The sequence below is a fragment of the Bombina bombina genome, chromosome 2, assembly GCF_027579735.1.
Source record: "Bombina bombina isolate aBomBom1 chromosome 2, aBomBom1.pri, whole genome shotgun sequence".
Taxonomy (NCBI): Eukaryota; Metazoa; Chordata; class Amphibia; order Anura; family Bombinatoridae; genus Bombina; species Bombina bombina.
The window spans coordinates 36,879,325-36,899,324 of record NC_069500.1 but is presented as its reverse complement, the minus strand read 5'-3'; the positions used below and the strand labels follow the sequence as shown (position 1 = coordinate 36,899,324).

The 20,000-nt window shown below is 36.9% G+C and overlaps 1 protein-coding gene across 1 annotated transcript in view; it reads right to left on the bottom strand.

Annotated features, from left to right (window-relative positions):
- The window catches only part of UNC13B (unc-13 homolog B), a gene marked incomplete in the record, with an annotated part of 1,551,453 nt that overhangs the window by 336,341 nt on the left and 1,195,112 nt on the right, over positions 1-20,000 (bottom strand). The window contains 4 exon segments of the mRNA XM_053701016.1: positions 11,961-12,046; positions 16,314-16,447; positions 16,647-16,781; positions 18,563-18,652. Of these exon segments, the coding sequence (XP_053556991.1) occupies positions 11,961-12,046; positions 16,314-16,447; positions 16,647-16,781; positions 18,563-18,652 (445 nt within the window).

Sequence of the window (20,000 nt, the reverse complement as noted above, 5' to 3'; positions counted from 1 at the left end):
ATTTCCTACTTAATGCTCATTGGGCGACAGTTGTTTCCTGTTAATTCTGACTGATAGGTACTTCCTCAAAGAGCATTAGTAGACCGTAACTATAGGACAATTAGCATTAGTAGACCGTAACTATAGGACAATTAGCATTAGTAGACCGTAACTATAGGACAATTAGCATTAGTAGACCGTAACTATAGGACAATTAGCATTAGTAGACCGTAACTATAGGACAATTAGCGTTAGTAGACCGTAACTATAGGACAATTAGCATTAGTAGACCGTAACTATAGGACAATTAGCGTTAGTAGACCGTAACTATAGGACAATTAGCATTAGTAGACCGTAACTATAGGACAATTAGCATTAGTAGACCGTAACTATAGGACAAAGAGCATTAGTAGACCGTAACTATAGGACAATTAGCATTAGTAGACTGTAACTATAGGAAAAAAGAGCATTAGTAAACCGTAACTATAGGACAATTAGCATTAGTAGACCGTAACTATAGGACAATTAGAATTAGTAAACCGTAACTATAGGACAATTAGCATTAGTAGACCGTAACTATAGGACAATTAGAATTAGTAAACCGTAACTATAGGACAATTAGCATTAGTAGACCGTAACTATAGGACAATTAGCGTTAGTAGACCGTAACTATAGGACAATTAGCATTAGTAGACCGTAACTATAGGACAATTAGCATTAGTAGACCGTAACTATAGGACAATTAGCATTAGTAGACCGTAACTATAGGACAAAGAGCATTAGTAGATCGTAACTATAGGACAATTAGCATTAGTAGACCGTAACTATAGGACAATTAGCATTAGTAGACCGTAACTATAGGACAATTAGCATTAGTAGACTGTAACTATAGGACAAAGAGCATTAGTAAACCGTAACTATAGGACAATTAGCATTAGTAGACTAACTATAGGACAATTAGCATTAGTAGACCGTAACTATAGGACAATTAGCATTAGTAGACCGTAACTATAGGACAATTAGCATTAGTAGACTGTAACTATAGGACAAAGAGCATAAGTAAACCGTAACTATAGGACAATTAGCATTAGTAGACCGTAACTATAGGACAATTAGCATTAGTAGACTGTAACTATAGGACAAAGAGCATAAGTAAACCGTAACTATAGGACAATTAGCATTAGTAGACCGTAACTATAGGACAATTAGCATTAGCAGACCGTAACTATAGGACAATTAGCATTAGTAGACAGTAACTATAGGACAATTAGCATTAGTAGACCGTAACTATAGGACAATTAGCATTAGTAGACCGTAACTATAGGACAATTAGCATTAGTAGACCGTAACTATAGGACAAAGAGCATTAGTAGACCGTAACTATAGGACAATTAGCATTAGTAGACCGTAACTATAGGACAATTAGCATTAGTAGACCGTAACTATAGGACAATTAGCATTAGTAGATCGTAACTATAGGACAATTAGCATTAGTAGACCGTAACTATAGGACAAAGAGCATTAGTAGACCGTAACTATAGGACAATTAGCATTAGTAGACAGTAACTATAGGACAATTAGCATTAGTAGACTGTAACTATAGGACAATTAGCATTAGTAGGACGTGCAGAACTTGTTCTAGTATATTAGTCTAAACAGCTTTTATATTATATGTTTTCTGGAAAACAAAACATTTAAATGGTGATATTTCATATGGATGACATAACATTTTAAGTAGTGTCCCTTTAAGGGCTGGAGTTGATGCTGCTGCACTATATTATACCCTACCATACAGAGAAAAATACAACTTTATTTAAAAAGTAACATCCCTTCCTTCTGCCACCTATAAGATAAGGGTTATCCTTAGGGAGTGTGATAGCTTTGGTTATTGCTGGGGAATTACTGGTAGTGCCTCTGCACATTACATCAGAGGTGTGAGGTTACTTTCCTTGGATTGTCCTTGTAACAGGACAGAATGAGAGACATTTTTCCCCCCTCCATAGGGTTATGAACTGTTTATTATTCAAATAAAAAACTGGGTTAGGAGGTTCTGGTTTCAAAACTATTTCTCTTAATGAAACAAGTAAAAATAATATAAAAAGCTAATACTGGGCATATCAATGGTTTTGACCTCAGTAACATCATGTATTCTCTTATTGACAAGTCAACCTTCTGCTATGGATGAAACAAGATGATCAGGAATCTATACCATGCCTGTACTGTACGTTATAGCTATTTGGGGCAAGAGAACCTTCATCAGATTTATTTCTGTACTAATACTGTATAGTACTTACATACAAAAATAAAACACACTACACTATAGCTGTAATCTGTCAGGGTGCCAGGAATCAGACAGACGAGAAGTGCAAAAATAATCACACCTTTATTAATAGCAAAAAATAATAAAAAGTCCACAAATCAAATAACAAGCCAGGATTCAAAACCAGAGCTGGTAGTCAGACGAGCCGAGTCAGGAGCCAAAGCGAATAGTCAGACGAGCCGGAATCAGGAACAAGGAAAACAGCAGAGTCAGGAACAAGCCAGGGATCAGGAACCAGAAAGGACGTCAGGCAGCCAGGTAATACACAGGAACTCTCACAAACAGGTCTGAGACTACGCAAAGGCAAAGCATACTGAACAGAGGCCTTTTAAATAATAAGTGATGACATCACAATTCTGAGACTGCATCCTCTCTCACATGGATGATGCACACCAGTCTGGCCATAAAAGGAAGTGCAGGAATTGAGCAGCATCCCCCACAATGCACCATAGTCAGGAAGAGAGGTGAGTAAAATGGCTGCCAGCAGCACATGGCAAACACAACAGGGAAAAAACCCTGACAGTAATCAATCAAACTGCATCAACTGAAAGGAAAGTTGTAAAATGACAAGCCAGAAGACAGTAACAAACATGTCCATATATATATAAATATAAAATACAGCAAGGCTCTACATGACCTACAACTATTAAAATGGCTGGTACACAAAGTGCTGTCACATTTGGAACCAGTCAGTATATAGTCTTCTGTCTTTTTTAAGTAGGTAGAAACTTCTAAAGACTTTTGCCATTTCTTCTTTCCAGCTTTTCAGTTTAGCAAGATAAGGTGGGACCTAACAGAGAAGAAGTCCCTAAGCTTATATCTTTGACAAACCATGAATAAGAAACACATGCTCAAGAAATATATGGTCCAATAAAACTGGATACTTTGGAAATCAGAATTGAGGATTCAAAACTAATGGGATTTCCTACTCTTAGTAGATTTCTTTGTCATATTTACGTCTTTGTCATATTTACGATGTGGACAGAATTACAGAACAATCTCAAAATAAATATTTAGATCATTGACCACCTTTGGGAAGGAATAAACCCTCAAAATAACCATATTTTGATATAAAAAAAAAAAAATACTCCAGGCTCCCAGCTTGGACACCCATTTGCCATGTTGGAGAAATTCCTAAGGCGTGGAACAGATAGTACAGTAAAGATTCTACGTTCACATCATTTACCAAAAATATACCAAACCTGGCTTACAGGGCTATTACAGGGGTAACTCAATATGCATCATAATAAAGAACTTCTAAATGTTTGTAATTAAACAGATTCTGAGGCACAAAATGGGAGCAAGTAGTGATTCTGCTCTGCCAACAGAATGAGACCCTGATTCCCCTTGGCCAGAATGAACCAATATGATAGTTTTTAGCTTGTTGCTCAGTCTTTGTAGATTTCCTCTGAAGCCATAATATCTATTTTTCTACTTCTGGGAAACTTTCAGAAAAACAACCTTTTGAAAATTCCATTTATAATAGTCTGACAACTAAAAAACCCTGAAGAATGTTAATAGCAGAAATTACATTAACCCCGACCTCCAACAGCAAGAGGATTCAAGAACCCATTATAGACCTGCTATAAGCTCCTTCACTGCTTATAGATATCATTATTATTTTCATGTTGTCAGATGGAATCAGAAGAGTATATTGAAATAATGTTTAATATCTATAGAGCCATTTTTCTGAATCAAACACCAGCACGGATACAATGCACAGTTTAAGCTGTGTAGTTTACAAAGGGATACCGCTACACTGTTTAGAATTTCTTTAGCTTGGACATCAATTATAGGTGAAAATAAAAAATGAGCAGAAGCTGGGCATAATGAGACATATGAAACATCCAGTATAAACAAACTACAGAAAGAGAAAATGAAGAGGCAACTACAATTAGGGATTACTATCACTATATTTTACTGCATCACAGGATGAAAATAACATTTTGCTGTGGGTTGCTATCAGCCCGTGAGTTAAAGGCACAGCTCTAAAATTCTGCAGATATGGCGGAATCAGGGTTGGTATTTTGAAATGGGGCCATTACATTTATTAATTGAAGCATGACGATGGTCTCCTTGTACATCATAGTGTCAAGATTTTACCACTGCCAAGCTGAAATAGCTTCATCTTTTCATGCAATGTGCTGGTTCTCTGCTGGATTCCAAACCATATACTTTTGATGGGTAATACCCTGAAGCATAGAAATTATTAATACTAAGAAATAAAGCATCAACGCAAAGGCTTTATTTAATGAACAAATATGACATGGCGATGTTCCCAGACTTCACTCAAATGCCATGAATTTCAGGCTTAATCATAAAGTATTCATACTAAAAACTTCTTTCCTTAAATCAAGATAATTCACCAATCTTCTGGTAACACAGATAGCCAATAGGATCATGCACATGTCTTTAGCAGTCTATGGCAGCAGAGTTTGCATCTATATATAACATGGCAATGACCGACGTACTAAGGAGTCACATTTAATGCATTCGCACATTAAGAAATCAACTTTGTTACATGAATTTTCAAAAAACAAAACGTGGAAAAAATGGCATCTAATCACCCACTAAGACAGTGTTTCCCAAACCCAGTCCTCAGGACCCTTACTCAGGCCAGATATTCATTGTATTTTAACTAGATCACAGGTGGAACAATCAGCTCACCCATCAGCTGATTATTTCACCTGTGCTCTAGTTAAGAATATCTGGCCTGAGTAAGGGTCCTGAGGACTGGGTTTGGGAAACACTGCACTAAGACAATTGGATTATTGATAACTTTGGAGCGAAAGTTCAAAGTTAATAATCTGTCTGCGTTCTTTTCTTCGATTCTGTCCACATGTAACCAGAAAGGTGTAAAAAATGTAATTGGATGGTCACATGTATAAGAAGGAGGTTTTCCAGAACAAATAAATAACTTTTTAATGCCGTTGCTGCATTCCTTTTGTAAAAAAACGAATATGGCTGTTGCTGCAGATTCTAGAAATTCTAAGAAAATGTAGTGGAGCCAAAAGTGTAAGTATTCCAGGTATTGCGCGTGACCTTGCTGTCATGGGCAACAGTATGTCACTTATATTTTTGTACAGTGACAAGATAGACTATCTATTCAGATGAAACCTCTGGATGATCTCTCAGTCAGTAAGGGCATCTAATCCGACTCTTGGGAGAAATATCCTTGGTACTCTCCTCCTTCTTCTTTGGGGAAGCACAGGTCATTTAGGTTCATCTCTAGTCTGCTTTCTTTGTAATTGAAGATATAATAATTGACTGTTTGACTACCAAGTAAGTTTTGTTCATTCTGAGAAAAGTAGTTTATTTACCAATGACTAATCCTTTCAGTTTCAGTCTATGAACCACCATTGGTTTCTATTGTCTCCGCCAAAGAAAAAATCATGTATTTTAATTCACGAAGTAGACACGAAAATATACACTGACAAAATAATTGAAGCATTGACAATATTTAATATTGGTGAAATTTGATCTTACAATAGCATCTCCACAGAAAAAAGATAACCCGACGAAGACTCGCAGTATTGAGCGTTCACATTAGATTCAGCGTATTTTTTAGATGCTTAGCAGCTTTGTACATTAGAATTCTATTTTGCGTGAAAAGTTTTATACGAAATTACATGCAGACAGGAAGTTGACGGTTTAGTACATGTTGGGCAAACACTGCTGCCATATAGCTAAAGACGTGCACGCTCCCGAGCATACTTAGGATTACGCTTTAACAAAGGAGACCAAAAGAATTAGGCAATATTGATAACATAACTAAATTGGAAAGCTGGTTATAATTTATTTTGATTTTGCTGTTCCTTTTAAATAAAAAAGAAATTAAAAATGGCTTGGAAAACAACCTCTCATTTGACTTATCACATAGGTTATACTTCAAGCACCCAATAATGAACATCACATTATCCAAAACTTGATCAGGTAGTAGAATGAGGAAACAAGGAACAGCAATTATCACAATAAGAAAATGTAAACAAAAATGCAGAGCTGCAGATAGAGGCTGGGAAAGCACATCTGAGAGGCTCTATCAAGATAAGTGAATCACATGGTTGGGAATCCTTGTAGTGTTTGACACAGCAGAGGTGCAGTAAAACAGTTTGGTTGTAAACCACTAGAATCACTACCCAGAGGAGTACTGGAAAATATGCAATACCAAGTTGTTATCGCGAAATGCAGGATAATGAAACTAATGTGAGAGGAAACTGCTTCTAATAAACTAGAACTACTGTTTTGCTATAATTTCTTTCTAAAAAGTCAAACATTTAGTCGTCTCACTGCTTCCCAGAAAAGCTCTACTGCTGAATTCTAGAATGGCCTGGACAATATATTACATATGCATAAGTCATAGATGGCAGCTGTAATGGCCCCTTAAAGAATTATAAGTGGTTGCAAGTTGTAGCAATTAGTTCTGACAACCATATGAGAAAGGCATTTAAAAGAATACAGTATACCAAGAACAAACAGGCTGAAAAACTCTTTGCTGAGTCCTGCAAGCAGTTGAGAGCGGCAGATTAACGTTGTGTATTGCATTTTGTATATTAAGCAGATCCATTAAATTGTCGAGGATCTAGCAAACTCATGGGAGGTAAAAGTAAAAAAAGAGGTAATAAAAAAAAAATCCTGCAAAACATGGTTAGATATCCAATCTTGGACTTAAGCATATCATTAAATCATCATATGACTTCAATTTCTGTGATTACTGCTGCATTACAAACAATATTTCAGAGCCTTTTTATTGGAAAGGAAAGTTCTGAAACTATGGGAGGACTTTTTTTCTATTATTGAATCTAAAAGCATGAAGCAATCTACAAGGTCAAGCTGATGATAAAGGACTTACCACTCAGCCAATGGAGTGTGCTTATTTTATCCAAAACTTAGAGAGAAAAATGCAGAATGTACAAAAGAAATGGGAAAAATATAAATGTTAGGATTATGACACAGCTTAATATAAAAATAACAAAACCTTTGGATTAAATGCATCTCCTTTGCACACAACCAGACCAGACACAAATCGCTCATACAAGGTTTCACACAACTGATTACTGCACCACTATCCCACACAAATGGCTATTTATACTTAGTATGGTTGCTATATATGATATAAACCTACCTTTAGGTTGCATGTCTAAGCTGTATTATAAATGTAAATATTGCCTGACATAAAATCTTGTTGTTTACACTTAGTCCCAATCCCCTCTCCAAGCTGTTTCATTTTACAGAAACAAATATTCCAAAATCTAAACTATTCCGAAATCCAAACCTTTTCTGGTCCCAAGCAATTTGGAGGGGAATAAATGAACTCTGCTACATATTTGCCATATTCTGCGGCTCCAGGTATATCATTCTATTTAAAACTCTTCTCTATACACAAGAATGTAACTCCTGGAGCTCAGTATGGCTACAGGTGCATCAGAATTACCTAGTGAGTGAGCCAGGCCTGTGAGATGATTATACATTGTGACTAATCAACTGAAGTTGAGCCTTTAAAAAGACAAGCATCCCCCGCAGCTAACAATGACTCAAGTGGTCAGAAGATGCTCACCCCCTCAAACTGAAAGCCAGCTCATGCTGCGCTCTGTGTTTTATCAACGTCTCACAGTCTGAGCCTATCTCAGATCAGAGGCAGCTGCTGCATCTATTAAATAGGTACAATTAGTAGAAAACTAAAATGTTCACGTTCTTCAGCAAATACGGCACAAACTGATGCACATACCTGATCTTGATGGTTTAAGATACCGGCATTATAGCACTGTAAACAACGGATTGTTATCCATTTAATTCTGATACAAACCTATTGTGTCTTTTAGATCAGATATCTGGGGCTTTGTGACTCAGTGCAGTAAATATACACACATTGCTTTGTCTTTCTTCACTTAATACAATTTATTTCTTGACGATTTCATCCCCACACGTTGTATCTAATTATGGTAAATGAGAAGCTTCTAGAGTCCACCTGATTCATGTTTGTGCCATCATCACCCATTAAGCATTAATTTATGTATTTAATTACTTTTAAAAATATTTATATGTTTATCATAAAGGTGTTTGGTAGTGACCCCGCCCCCTTCTTTTTCTGTAGTGTAGTGACATATAGAGCGCCCCCCCCCTCTAGACAATGTAACCAATGCGATCACAATTCCCCTTTAATGTCTCTCAGTGATGCAGTAGCAGGCACAGATCTAAGTAAACTGAAACATGAGTTCTGAGTCACTGTTCATTATTGTTATTTCCTTGAGGTGCCACTGTGCAATGTCTCCTTGGTGTAGGAAGCATGCACACATTTATCTGTATGAGTCGTGAGGCTATACTTCTGATTGGATGAGAGGCCTCAATGAAAAGAAACACACAGACGAGGGGACAGGCAGGGAACTGAAGAATTTGTAACCTTATAAAATAATTACTAGCACTTCTATACATAAAAATGTTTTTTTTTATTTAATGTGGTATTATGTAGTACCGATAGGTTAGACTCCCCTTACTTTCCCTTTAAGAGCATGTTTTAATCCATCCAACATTAACACTTAAAAAGGATAGGAAACCCCAACAATTTATTTTGTGATTCAGATTCAATTTTTAAAAAAGTTTCCATTTTACTTTTATTATCAAATTTGCTTAGATCACATGGTATTCTTTGTTGAAGGAATACCTATATACCTAGGTAGGTGTCTAGAGCACTACATGACAGGACATAGTTCTGCCATCTAGTGATTTTGCAAATGGATAACATTTTTGCAAAACTGCTGCCATATAGTGCTCCAGACATGCACGCCCCTGAACTTACGTCCTGCTTTTCAACAAAAGATAACAAGAGAACAAAGAAAGATTCACAATAGAAGTAAATTAGAAAGTTGTTAGAAATAACATGCTCTATCTAGATCATGACAGAAAGCATTGGGGTTTTATAGCCCTTAATCCAGCAGATCGCCCCAATGAGCAACCTGTGACCTCCTCCCAACTACATGACCAGCTCACACCTAGAAGGAATACAGAGCTATTGGTAACTTTATTTATTGTTCCTCCAGCACAGAGCTGCGGAATCTGTTGGTTTATTACAAATAAAGATAACAACAACAACATGGTTTATAGAGAGAGGAGATAAAATGCAAAATCTAAAAAAGGGCCGGCTCCTAAGCTTACATTCCTGCTTTTCAATTAAAGATAGCAAAAGAACGAAGAACAATTGATAATAGGAGTAAATTAGAAAGTTTCTTAAAATTGCTGCTCTATCTGAATCATGAAAGAAAAAAACATGAATTATGCTTACCTGATAATTTCATTTTCATCTGTATGGGAAGAGTCCACAGCTGCATTACTTACTTGTGGGAATACTGAACCTGGCCACTAGGATGCGGCAAAGACACCCCAACCAAAGGCTTAAATACCCCGCCTCACTTCCTCATAACCCCAGTCATTATGCCGAGGGAACAAGGAACAGTAGGAGAAATATCAGGGTGAAAAAGGTGCCAGAAGAACAAATTTCAAATTTAGGGCTGCCCATCGGAGAACACGGGCGGGAGCTGTGGTCTCTTCCCATACAGATAGAAATTAAATTATCAGGTAAGCATAATTTATGTTTTCCATCTTAATATGGGAAGAGTCCACAGCTGCATTCCTTACTTGTGGGAAACATATACCCAAGCTCTAGAGTACACGGAATGCTAACGGGAGGGAAAAAAGCAAGGCAGACCCTAATCTGAGGGCACCACAGCCTGCAAAACCTTTCTCCCGAAGGCTGCTTCAGCAGAAGCAAACACATCAAACTTGTAAAGTTTGGAAAAAGTATGTAAGGAGGACCAGGTAGCCGCCTTACAAATCTGATCCATAGAGGCCTCATTTTTGAAGGCCCAAGAGGAAACCACTGCTCTCGTAGAATGTGCCATAATCCTCAGTGGAGGCTTATGTCTCGCCGTCTATATGCTAAACTGATGACACTCCTCCTGTGACGAAAGGCAAAGAATGACTGGGGTTATGAGGACGTGGGGGAGGTATTTAAGCCTTTGGCTGGGATGTCTTTGCCTCCTCCTGGTGGCCAGGATCAGTATTTCCCACAAGTAAGGAATGCAGCTGTGGACTCTTCCCATATTAAGATAGAAATCTGGGTTCAGTGTCCCTTTAACATGTCTGATATGTAATTGCAAGAAAAATCTGTAACTGTTTTAGCTAATCCCTATTAACCATGATACAAAAATAAGATGCACGCTTGCTTAGCATACCTATTAAATTTTAACTCTGTTCAACATAGGTATCCAACTCACTATCATAGTTATGTCTTTTTTTTTTGTTATGTATTAAAGGCTGAGTTATAACTTGTTCCAACAGATCCCTGTATATCCATTGAGGAGACCCCCTAATTGATGTCAATTTATGTAGTGAATCTGTCCCTTGCAGATCTTTAATGCAAACTAATGATATGCCCTATACAGATGCTATGTCTTTTAATAAGGAATACCATATAATAATATAATAAAAAACAGGTTTGATCTCTCTATTGACACATATCCCTTTCATAACCCCAGCTATCAGCTGTATGCCGTTTGGGGAGATAATCTTGCCATATTTTGTTGATTTAAGTTATACATATAACTAGCAAGAGAGTGGTCAAATAAACTTGTTTAACCAGCTTAACTTCAGATAGATATGTACTGAGATGGTAACACTTTCACTTCAGTTCCCACTTTTAAGCGACAAAACTCTTGTAAGTCTCACTACACCAACCCCATCCTTATAAAGCAATTCCAAACAACCAGAGCTTTTTATAGTTATCCTAATATTCGGACGCATAGCCTAATACATAGCCCATCTGTATTGCCAAGCTCTAATTTTTACTGAGATGTCCTCTCTTATTTCTTAATTGCTTTTCCCAAACTACTATATAGCTATATCTACACCTTGTTGCATAGAATGCTAATATATACCAACCATGTCCCAGATATTGTTCTAAGTCCCAAAAGGGGCCATCTCAGTTACTGATTCCCCTTCCCAAGAGTGACCCTGCACAGTTTGAGAGGAATTTACATAATGATTTAAACTGTGCTCCTATTTGTATAAAGTATCTTTCATATATTCATATTACTTACAAGTTGGTCACCCACAAGGTTGCTTATTTTTACTCTGTTTTTTCCAATGATCATCATTACCTAGATTCCTCTATGCTAAGATCTAATGCATGGAAACTCCATATGTTTTATATGGAAATATTTTGCTGACCTACGGTTCCTGTATCTCTGTGTTTATATTTGTATTCTGAGAACTTGTACCACTATATTGTGTTTTCTAAAAGACATGCTTTATTTGTTGTATCTTATATTTACCTCAATAAAACATTATTTAAAAAAAAAAATAAAGATGCATGAGAAAACTTCAGATATTACACTTGAGTGTTAAATTATTGATTGGAATAGCTGTGTATAATCCTCCTTAAGTCAGGTGTAGCCATAGTTTTTATTGGAATGGGTTAGTTTTGAAAACGATTTAAAAGCCATATAATGTGCATGACAATGAGATTAGAGTCCATAGGCAGTAATAGAACAGTTCGGGTCATTTGGGGATTCTGAGGTGCGGTTCTTGCGGGATAAATTGTCTGCGACAGACAGACCTGCATCTATTTAATGCATCACTATATGCAGAACACTGTACAGGTCATTCTTACCTTCCATGGCGTATTTCATATCCTGAGCAAACAGATTCCACATAACCTCTGCGCTGACCTTTCCCACACTGAGTTCCTGAGGAAATCTTATGAAAAAACAAAACACGGTTTACAGTGAATGAAAATGAAGAGGCCAAAACAAAAACATTCAAGAATTAAAATAGTTTCCAGATTGGTGAAAAGCAGACAACCGCTTGCGGCTATTAATATTTTACCCAAAATGCATGCAGTAAAAAGATGGTATAGGGCAACAAAACCTACTCAATTTAAAGGGACAGTCAACACAAAAATGTTATTGTGTAAAAAGATAGATAACGCTTTTACTACCCACTCCCCAACTTTGCACAACCAACACTGTTATATTAAAATACTTTATAACCTTTAAACATCTAAATATCTGCCAGTTTCTAAGTCACTAAAGACAGCCTCTTATCACATGCTTTTTTAATTAGCTTTTCACAACAGGGGAGTGCTAGTTCATGTGGGTCATATAGATAACATTATGCTCACACCCGTGGGTTGCGGATAACACTGCACTAATTGGCTTAAATGAAAGTCAACAGATAATAAATAAAAAGTCATGTGATCGGGGGGCTGTCAGAAAAGGATTAGATACAAGGTAATCACAGAGGTAAAAATTGTATTAATATAACCGTGTGTTCTGAGCAAAACTGGGGAATGGGTAATAAAGGGGCTATCTTTTTAAACAATACATTTTTTTGAGTTGACTATCTTGTGAACATCCATAGACACACACATACGCAAGTTCATCTTTGACATAAAGTACTGGTTGATGTGCACTTAAGATTAACTGCAAGATAAACATCAGTAAAGCAAAATAAAGATAAACACCTTTATATTAAAATGAAAATACAAAAGAAAGAAGCAGATATTGCTCAAATCAAACGTTTTGATCTCAATTTTTGCAGGATGATCTGATTTTGTTATAAAATTACAGAGTTTTGAAAACTCGAACAAATGTTTGAAGATTAAGGAAACTACAAGAAACAAACTAGAAGATATAGTGCTGCATTTTTAAGAATTACATTTGGGGAAGAAAATATGGTCTTTAGCATAAAATGCACCATCCAAAAATAATCTAGTACGTGGCATCCATCTACAGATTTCATAACTACCTGATCAATACGTGCTCAAGCAGTGACGTAAATAACATTATGTCACTAACATTCTGGGAGCACAGATAAGTAGAATGCACTGCATATACTGTATATATAGTTATCACCCAGGCCCATAATGCCATCTCACACATAGGTATGAAATCATGATGAGTACATTAAGTAAAGACCGTTGTGTAGTTTATGAGTATTTAAGGGACATAAGTGGAAAAATGTCACATTTACCAAGAAACAGAGAAGAACATATGTCTATATTGCAGGACAACTACGGCAATGGCTGTTCTAGAACATTATCAGGCCCATTTATCAAAGGGCTTGCGGACCTGATCCGACACTGCGGATCAGGTCCGCAAGACCTCGCTAAATGCGGAGAGCAATACGCTCTCCGCATTTAACATTGCACCAGCAGCTCACAAGAGCTGCTGGTGCAACGCCGCCCCCTGCTGACTCGCGGCCAATCGGCCGCCAGCAGGGAGCTGTCAATCAACCCGATCGTATTCGATCGGGTTGATGTCCGGCGATTCCTGTCCGCCTGTTCAGAGCAGGCGGACAGGGTTATGGAGCAGCGGTCTTTAGACCGCTGCTTCATAAGTTGTGTTTCTGGCGAGTCTGAAGACTCGCCAGAAACACGGCCCTTCAAGCTCCGTACGGAGCTTGATAAATGGGCCTGTATTTCTCAACCGCAGTCCTCAAGTACCACCAACAGGCAAGGTTTTCATTATAGCTAAACTAGTGCACAGGTTAAATAATCAGCAGATGGGTGAGAGCAGGTTAGTAACCATGGTTACTGATCAGCTGATTATTTCACCTATATACAGCTACAATGAAAACCTGACCTGTTGGGGGTACCTGAGGGCCACGGTTGAGAAACACTGTTCTAGAACATAAAGACTCCATCTTAGGATCTTTTCCAGATAAGCCACGCCACTAATGCAAAACGTGCACGCAGGAAAAGTTAAGCCGTGCCACTTTTGCCAGCAGCTCCAATTTAATGCACGCACGCTACGCAACCTGCACGCTACCGGGGCTTATGAGGCAGGTACAGTAATTTGAGAGAGGCCTGTTTTATTTTAATTTGTTTTTATTTAGTATTCATTATTGGCAGCTTGTTGTACAGTAAATGCTAATGTAACCATTGACACGTGACATCTGGAAATATTAGCATTTACTTCATTTATCATTTAAGACATGAAAACTGCAATCGAACTGAAAACTAAAGGAGGAATACTACAGAAAAACTATTAATAAATCAATCATCAAATATTATTTATTACAACACTATATCAATGTACAACTGCTATGATTTAAAAACATAACTAAGCTACTATCACATCGTTATATTTAGATTGCAAGTTCTTTGGGCACTACCCAGTTCTTGTATATACTTTTATTAAACGTCTCCCATAACGCTATACACAACATAAAATAACTAGGATAACAAAGAATTTTTTTAGAATGTTTTTTTTTTGGGTGGCGGGGCTTATCTGGAAAGGATCCCCATCTTATACTACACAAACAACTTTTTTTTTTTTTTTTTAATTCTCCATTGATTGTCAAACATGTCTTGCAAAATCACGGCAGCTTTTAAATTAGTAGGGTAAAGAACGGAGTTTCAGAACTTCCCCCATAATAGAACATAAGAAAGCCTTGACGATTTATCGTTTATGAAGGGGGAAGCATTACAGCTATTCTCTATGTATGTAGCACTAGCTATATAATTCATTTATGATCATACATGAGTAGATCCTGTATTTATGTAGGTTTTGCAACCAACATGGTCACTATTTGTACTGAGTGCCAGCTAACTGATCAATACCCTTTATGTCCCTCTCAACACCATTAGGCACCCTCTCAACTAAGCTATATTCTTCAAAACTGAAAGGCATTTACAGTCATCATTTGCCCATTAGATCTATTAATAAGTTACATAAATAGGCTGAGAGAGTATTTTTATTTACTAAAGACAAAGCCATTTGATAGTGGCCATTTATTTAAAAGGAAAGCTCAGTTTGTGCAAATCAGATTATCCGTTTTACATAAAAGAATTTATTAGAGCTTGTAATGTTTGGATGACTGAACTATCTGTGTTTAATGACTGAAAGTGGTGAACTATTTTTCTAACCCTATTGCAGGGATCAGTAATTCAAAAACAACCTGCAGTTTTGCACTAGAATGTCCTTTATGGTAAGCACCGTTCTCTGTAAGGAAGAAAATGAATAGCGGATGCTAGAATAAGGAATGGGGAATGTCTTTTGCACTTCCATTTTTTCCTGTCATAAGTTTTTTGACGTTAATGTTTTGATGATGAAGACAAACAAACTTCAGGCAAAGGCTGTTCAGTATACAGACACTCAGAAAATGATATACAGGCAATCATGGCAATGCACGAGCAACATAAATTTGTTACCCATGTATTTGTATATTAATATCCAAACTATAGAAATATGTAATACACCATTATCTAAAGTATTACATACACAGCCTCATTATGCACCTAGAAATAATACTGTAAATAGAGGCTTTTAATATGAAATCTTCTGAGGACATAAAACAAAGAGATACCCATGTATTAGTAGTTTAACAAAGGGAGATCAAATGGTATAATAATGAAGGCTATCATGCAATTACCTAGATAGTGTGCATATGTCTTTACTGTCATGGATATTTTTCATCTTAGGTCCCAATAATAATCTATGTAAAAAAACTAGTCCTACTAGAAGAATGTGGAACAATTTAATGGTCTTAAGGTGCAGTCCCAGTTATTGTCAGAAGCAAGTTGCCTTTATTTAACATCACAACAAAATATTAAATGTAATTGTCAAATATTAATTCTACAAATAAAACTGAATAGGATAAGTTCATCAATAAGGTTAAGTGGGATTGCACCTTGCATACAAATTGCTATTAAATGGCCACCTCTGTTCTTTACCAAGCCAGGTCTAATGATCCGTATGGATGAACATGCAATGAACTAGCAGCCAGGTTGCATAAGAGAACAATGAATGCTTGGCCTCACTCACCCTCTATCAGGAAGCTTTTTATAAAGGGCTTGCACCTTGAAGGCTCTCAGAGTCACTTAAACAACAAGAGACAAAGCAGACAGGAAGACAGACTGACAGGAGATGGCTTCTCTACAAGGCACACAAAGAAGGAAGAAACAGATAAAGCAACAGCACAGACAGAATTCACTGAAAAACACAGGCACGGGCCTGCTTACTGGTTAAGCACAGGAGTGTATGCGTTCTTATCTTCTTCTATGATAGATACTATCAGCGTTATGAGCTTTGGCCAGAAGTCCAGGTTTTTAATACATGGGCCTTGCTCCTCGGGAGGCAAATCTTGCTTCTTGTTCTTGGGAATAAAAAAATGTAGTAAGTCAACAACTCCCACCTCACATTAAAGCAAACTCCTATAGACTAAGCAACATTTAGTTTCATACAATTATTTTAAATAATATATATTAATCACTAACTTGCTATGGAAGTTTCAGGAAACACTTAAATATTTTGCTTTGTTGTATTTCATATAAATAATAAGTACAATTGCTCACCGGGTCAGTCTGATATTCACGGCTGTACAGTTCGTGGCAGTTGTTGAAGATGTATTCGTACGTGGAATTCAGACAGGCCTTCACGCAGTCCCTCACCACCTGGCTGGCACGGGGAGGGCTCTGTAGCTCTTGAACCTGACCAGAAACATTAATGGAAAGGGCATAGAAATTCACTGCCCATTACTACAACAGTCATATGAAAAGTATTGCACCAATTATATCATTTTGTCTAACAGATGACTCTATGAGCATTTGTTAAAGATAATATTTTAACTGCAAACAAGGAATTGTTTTCTTTCCCTGGCAGCCCCTTCAGGCAATGAAAGGCAAATAATAAGATAATTAGAATCACTGTACATTGATTTTTATTTTTCCTGATGTATGACATTTCTAACAGTGCTTCTGCATTGACCTTGGACTGCTCTCTAACAAAACTCAAGGATATGCATGTTTTATTATAAGGATTTTTTTCTAATGTTAATACATTAAGCGTTTTTGCTATAATGGAACAGAGATCATTTGCTCATGTCACATACAATAACTTCCAACCTATTCAAGTCATAACAATTTCCAAAGCTAACCATACATAGGACGTTATCCCATCTGCACTGGAATAAATATGTTTGTGTCAAGGAACACATGAAGTCCCATTTTACAATAAACCGTAAGCAGAAGTTATTGAACATTTGTGGAATTAAACATTCAACTGCAGCAAAAACAAATAGATTTCTGTGCAAACTAAAACAACATTAAAACGAGTTAAGGAAAACTAGAAAATAAATATATGTATCTTTTAAATGCCCAAATGTCCTGTTCTACATAGGGGAACCATAAGAAGGGCTATTGAGGTTATAAGTGCACCATTGGTGTCCACATCTACAGTACAATTCCCGGGCAAACAAATGACAACAATTGTAGACTTACTCTGTTTTTGTTTCTATTTTTACTCTTTTTTTTTTTTATTATTTTTACTTTAATCTCTAAATTCAACTTGGTTTACAGCTATAAAACGGTATAACTAGAAACTGTCTAAATTGATAATATTATTGCTGTTATCATTATAGGTTTTCATTCCCCACAACGGGAGCCTTTCCTGGGCTACCAATACCTAGTACTGAAGTTTACACTCTTAACCGTTAACCTTAAAACAAGAAAAATAAGGAACATACAAAGTATTTCCAACTTTAACCTAAATTATCTGTGACTTTTTAAGCTGTCTGTTATGCTTTCACTTCTTGTTATTCAGTGAATAAATGCAGTTTAGTACATTCTTACTTTTATCTTTTTCAATTATGGTTTAAGAATACTTAATGCATAAAACATGGGTTGACCGTCACAATACAGGCATCTCAATAATTCCTTCTCGTTAAGAGACAAACGGTTGTAGAATGCATAATCTGTTATCTGCATTTCTCCAGAGCTGGTCCCTTTTATCACTTCTGAACAAAAGCAGGAGAGGTACTCGGCACATTTGGAAAGGTCTTGTGTGTCTGCTCTGTGGCATATTGCTAAATGCTAGGTGACACACTCAGTGTTGTCAGACAGATATAAGCTGATTTCTGCTCCCCAGCTATTCTCAGCTGACAGCCCTGATCAGCACTAATTATGATGCTCAGTTGTAACAACCTCCTCCTAAAAAAGCGACGCTGCTTTATGCATGTACAATGTCTTAAAACCTTAGTGCATTGTTACAGACGCACAATGGAAGCTAAATGTCAGCATTATGGAGATATCATTTACATAATACATATAAAAATAAAAATGATTTCATGTAGATTTTCTAACAATTGTAACAGAACTTTTGGGTAAATAAAGCAGATTGGAAAATGTTCTACTCCGATGTGGCATTATTAAGACAGAGAACCACACACAGGGAATCATTATGATATCGAAGGTTTGTTTAAACTGTGTTTTACCTTCATACGAAAGAATGTGATGCTGGTCAACAGATCCACTGTGGATTTCAAGTCCTGAAGGCGGTCAGGGCTGCTGGCTGGGAAATTATTCTGAAAGGGAAAAAAAAGAAATACTGAATGACCAAACGATTGGTGTAAGCGCTTTATATAAAAATGATGTAAACTTTTCAGCACGGCTGCCACATAGACTTGACCTAGTTAATTTAAATAAGATCTGAAGAGTTATACATGGTCCTGTAGAAACGTTACCTTTTCATTACACTAACTGAAGCAATTCTACTGTTCAAATTGTTACAATTAATCAACAGAAATACTTATCTGATATTTTGAGTTTAGCATTTTATTTGTACAAAGGAGCCTCCCGTTACTATGAGACATTTACCATCTGTGACCAGATTAAAAGGACACACTAGTAAGGCATGGCCTTTAATGTGATGCCTGTAAAGAGTTAACGTGCTAATTCTTTCTTCTACTAGTTATTCTTTATAGATAAATTTAGTACAGCTGCTCAGGCTGCCCCTGTTATGTTATGAAACACTAATCGGTGTCATTTTGTGTGATATGAGCAGCGCTCTCTGATATTTGTGTTATTGGTGGCTGAAGCGCTACTGCACATGCCCAAGATGCTAGTGACAGCGTTTTCTCCCCCGGGGCTCTTTGTGCAGGTGAACCCCAAGACCACATACAGCTCAGATGTGTCTAGCTTGTTGTATTGTGACTTTCATCAGTTTCAGGGCAGGATATGGTCTTACAAATCAGATAACAATAAATGATGTTGCCTCTCTTTTTCTTTCTTTGTGTGTTCTCCTCTGTTCTCTACCTTATTTGCTTTATAGTCTCTCTGAGCATGCTTTCCTATGGCCGGCCTGTATTTACTAATGTTGCTGTGGTTGTTGTACTTCTATATATCTATATAAATAAAGGTTATTGCCTGTCCATCTATTTCATGTTTCTGAGATTCAAAGGGAACAGCGTCTTATTATTCCATTTCTACCAAGGACCCCTGAACCTATTGAGAGCGTTCTGTTTTTATTGTTCAGTTCCAGTTATGCTTCTGACTTTAGAGATCTTTTATCAGGGTATAAAAAAAAATCTTCTAAGTTTCAGTTTTTTAGCTCCACACAGTAGTGGATCTACCGTTGAGGCAGCAGGTACAGTTGTAACAAGGACCAAGTGCTGGGGGGGCATAGCAGCCAGTCTGAACATAGGCGTGTGCAGAATATGTGCAATCCTAATATATTTATTAGTGCTGGATGCAGGTCCATCTGTCTATCTATCTATCTGTCTGTCTGTATGTATGTATGTATGTACAGTATGTATGTCAGTCTATCTATCTATATCTATCTATCTATCTATCTATCTATCTATCTATCTATATGTATGTACAGTATGTATGTATGTATGTATGTCAGTCTATCTATCTGTCTGTTTGTATATA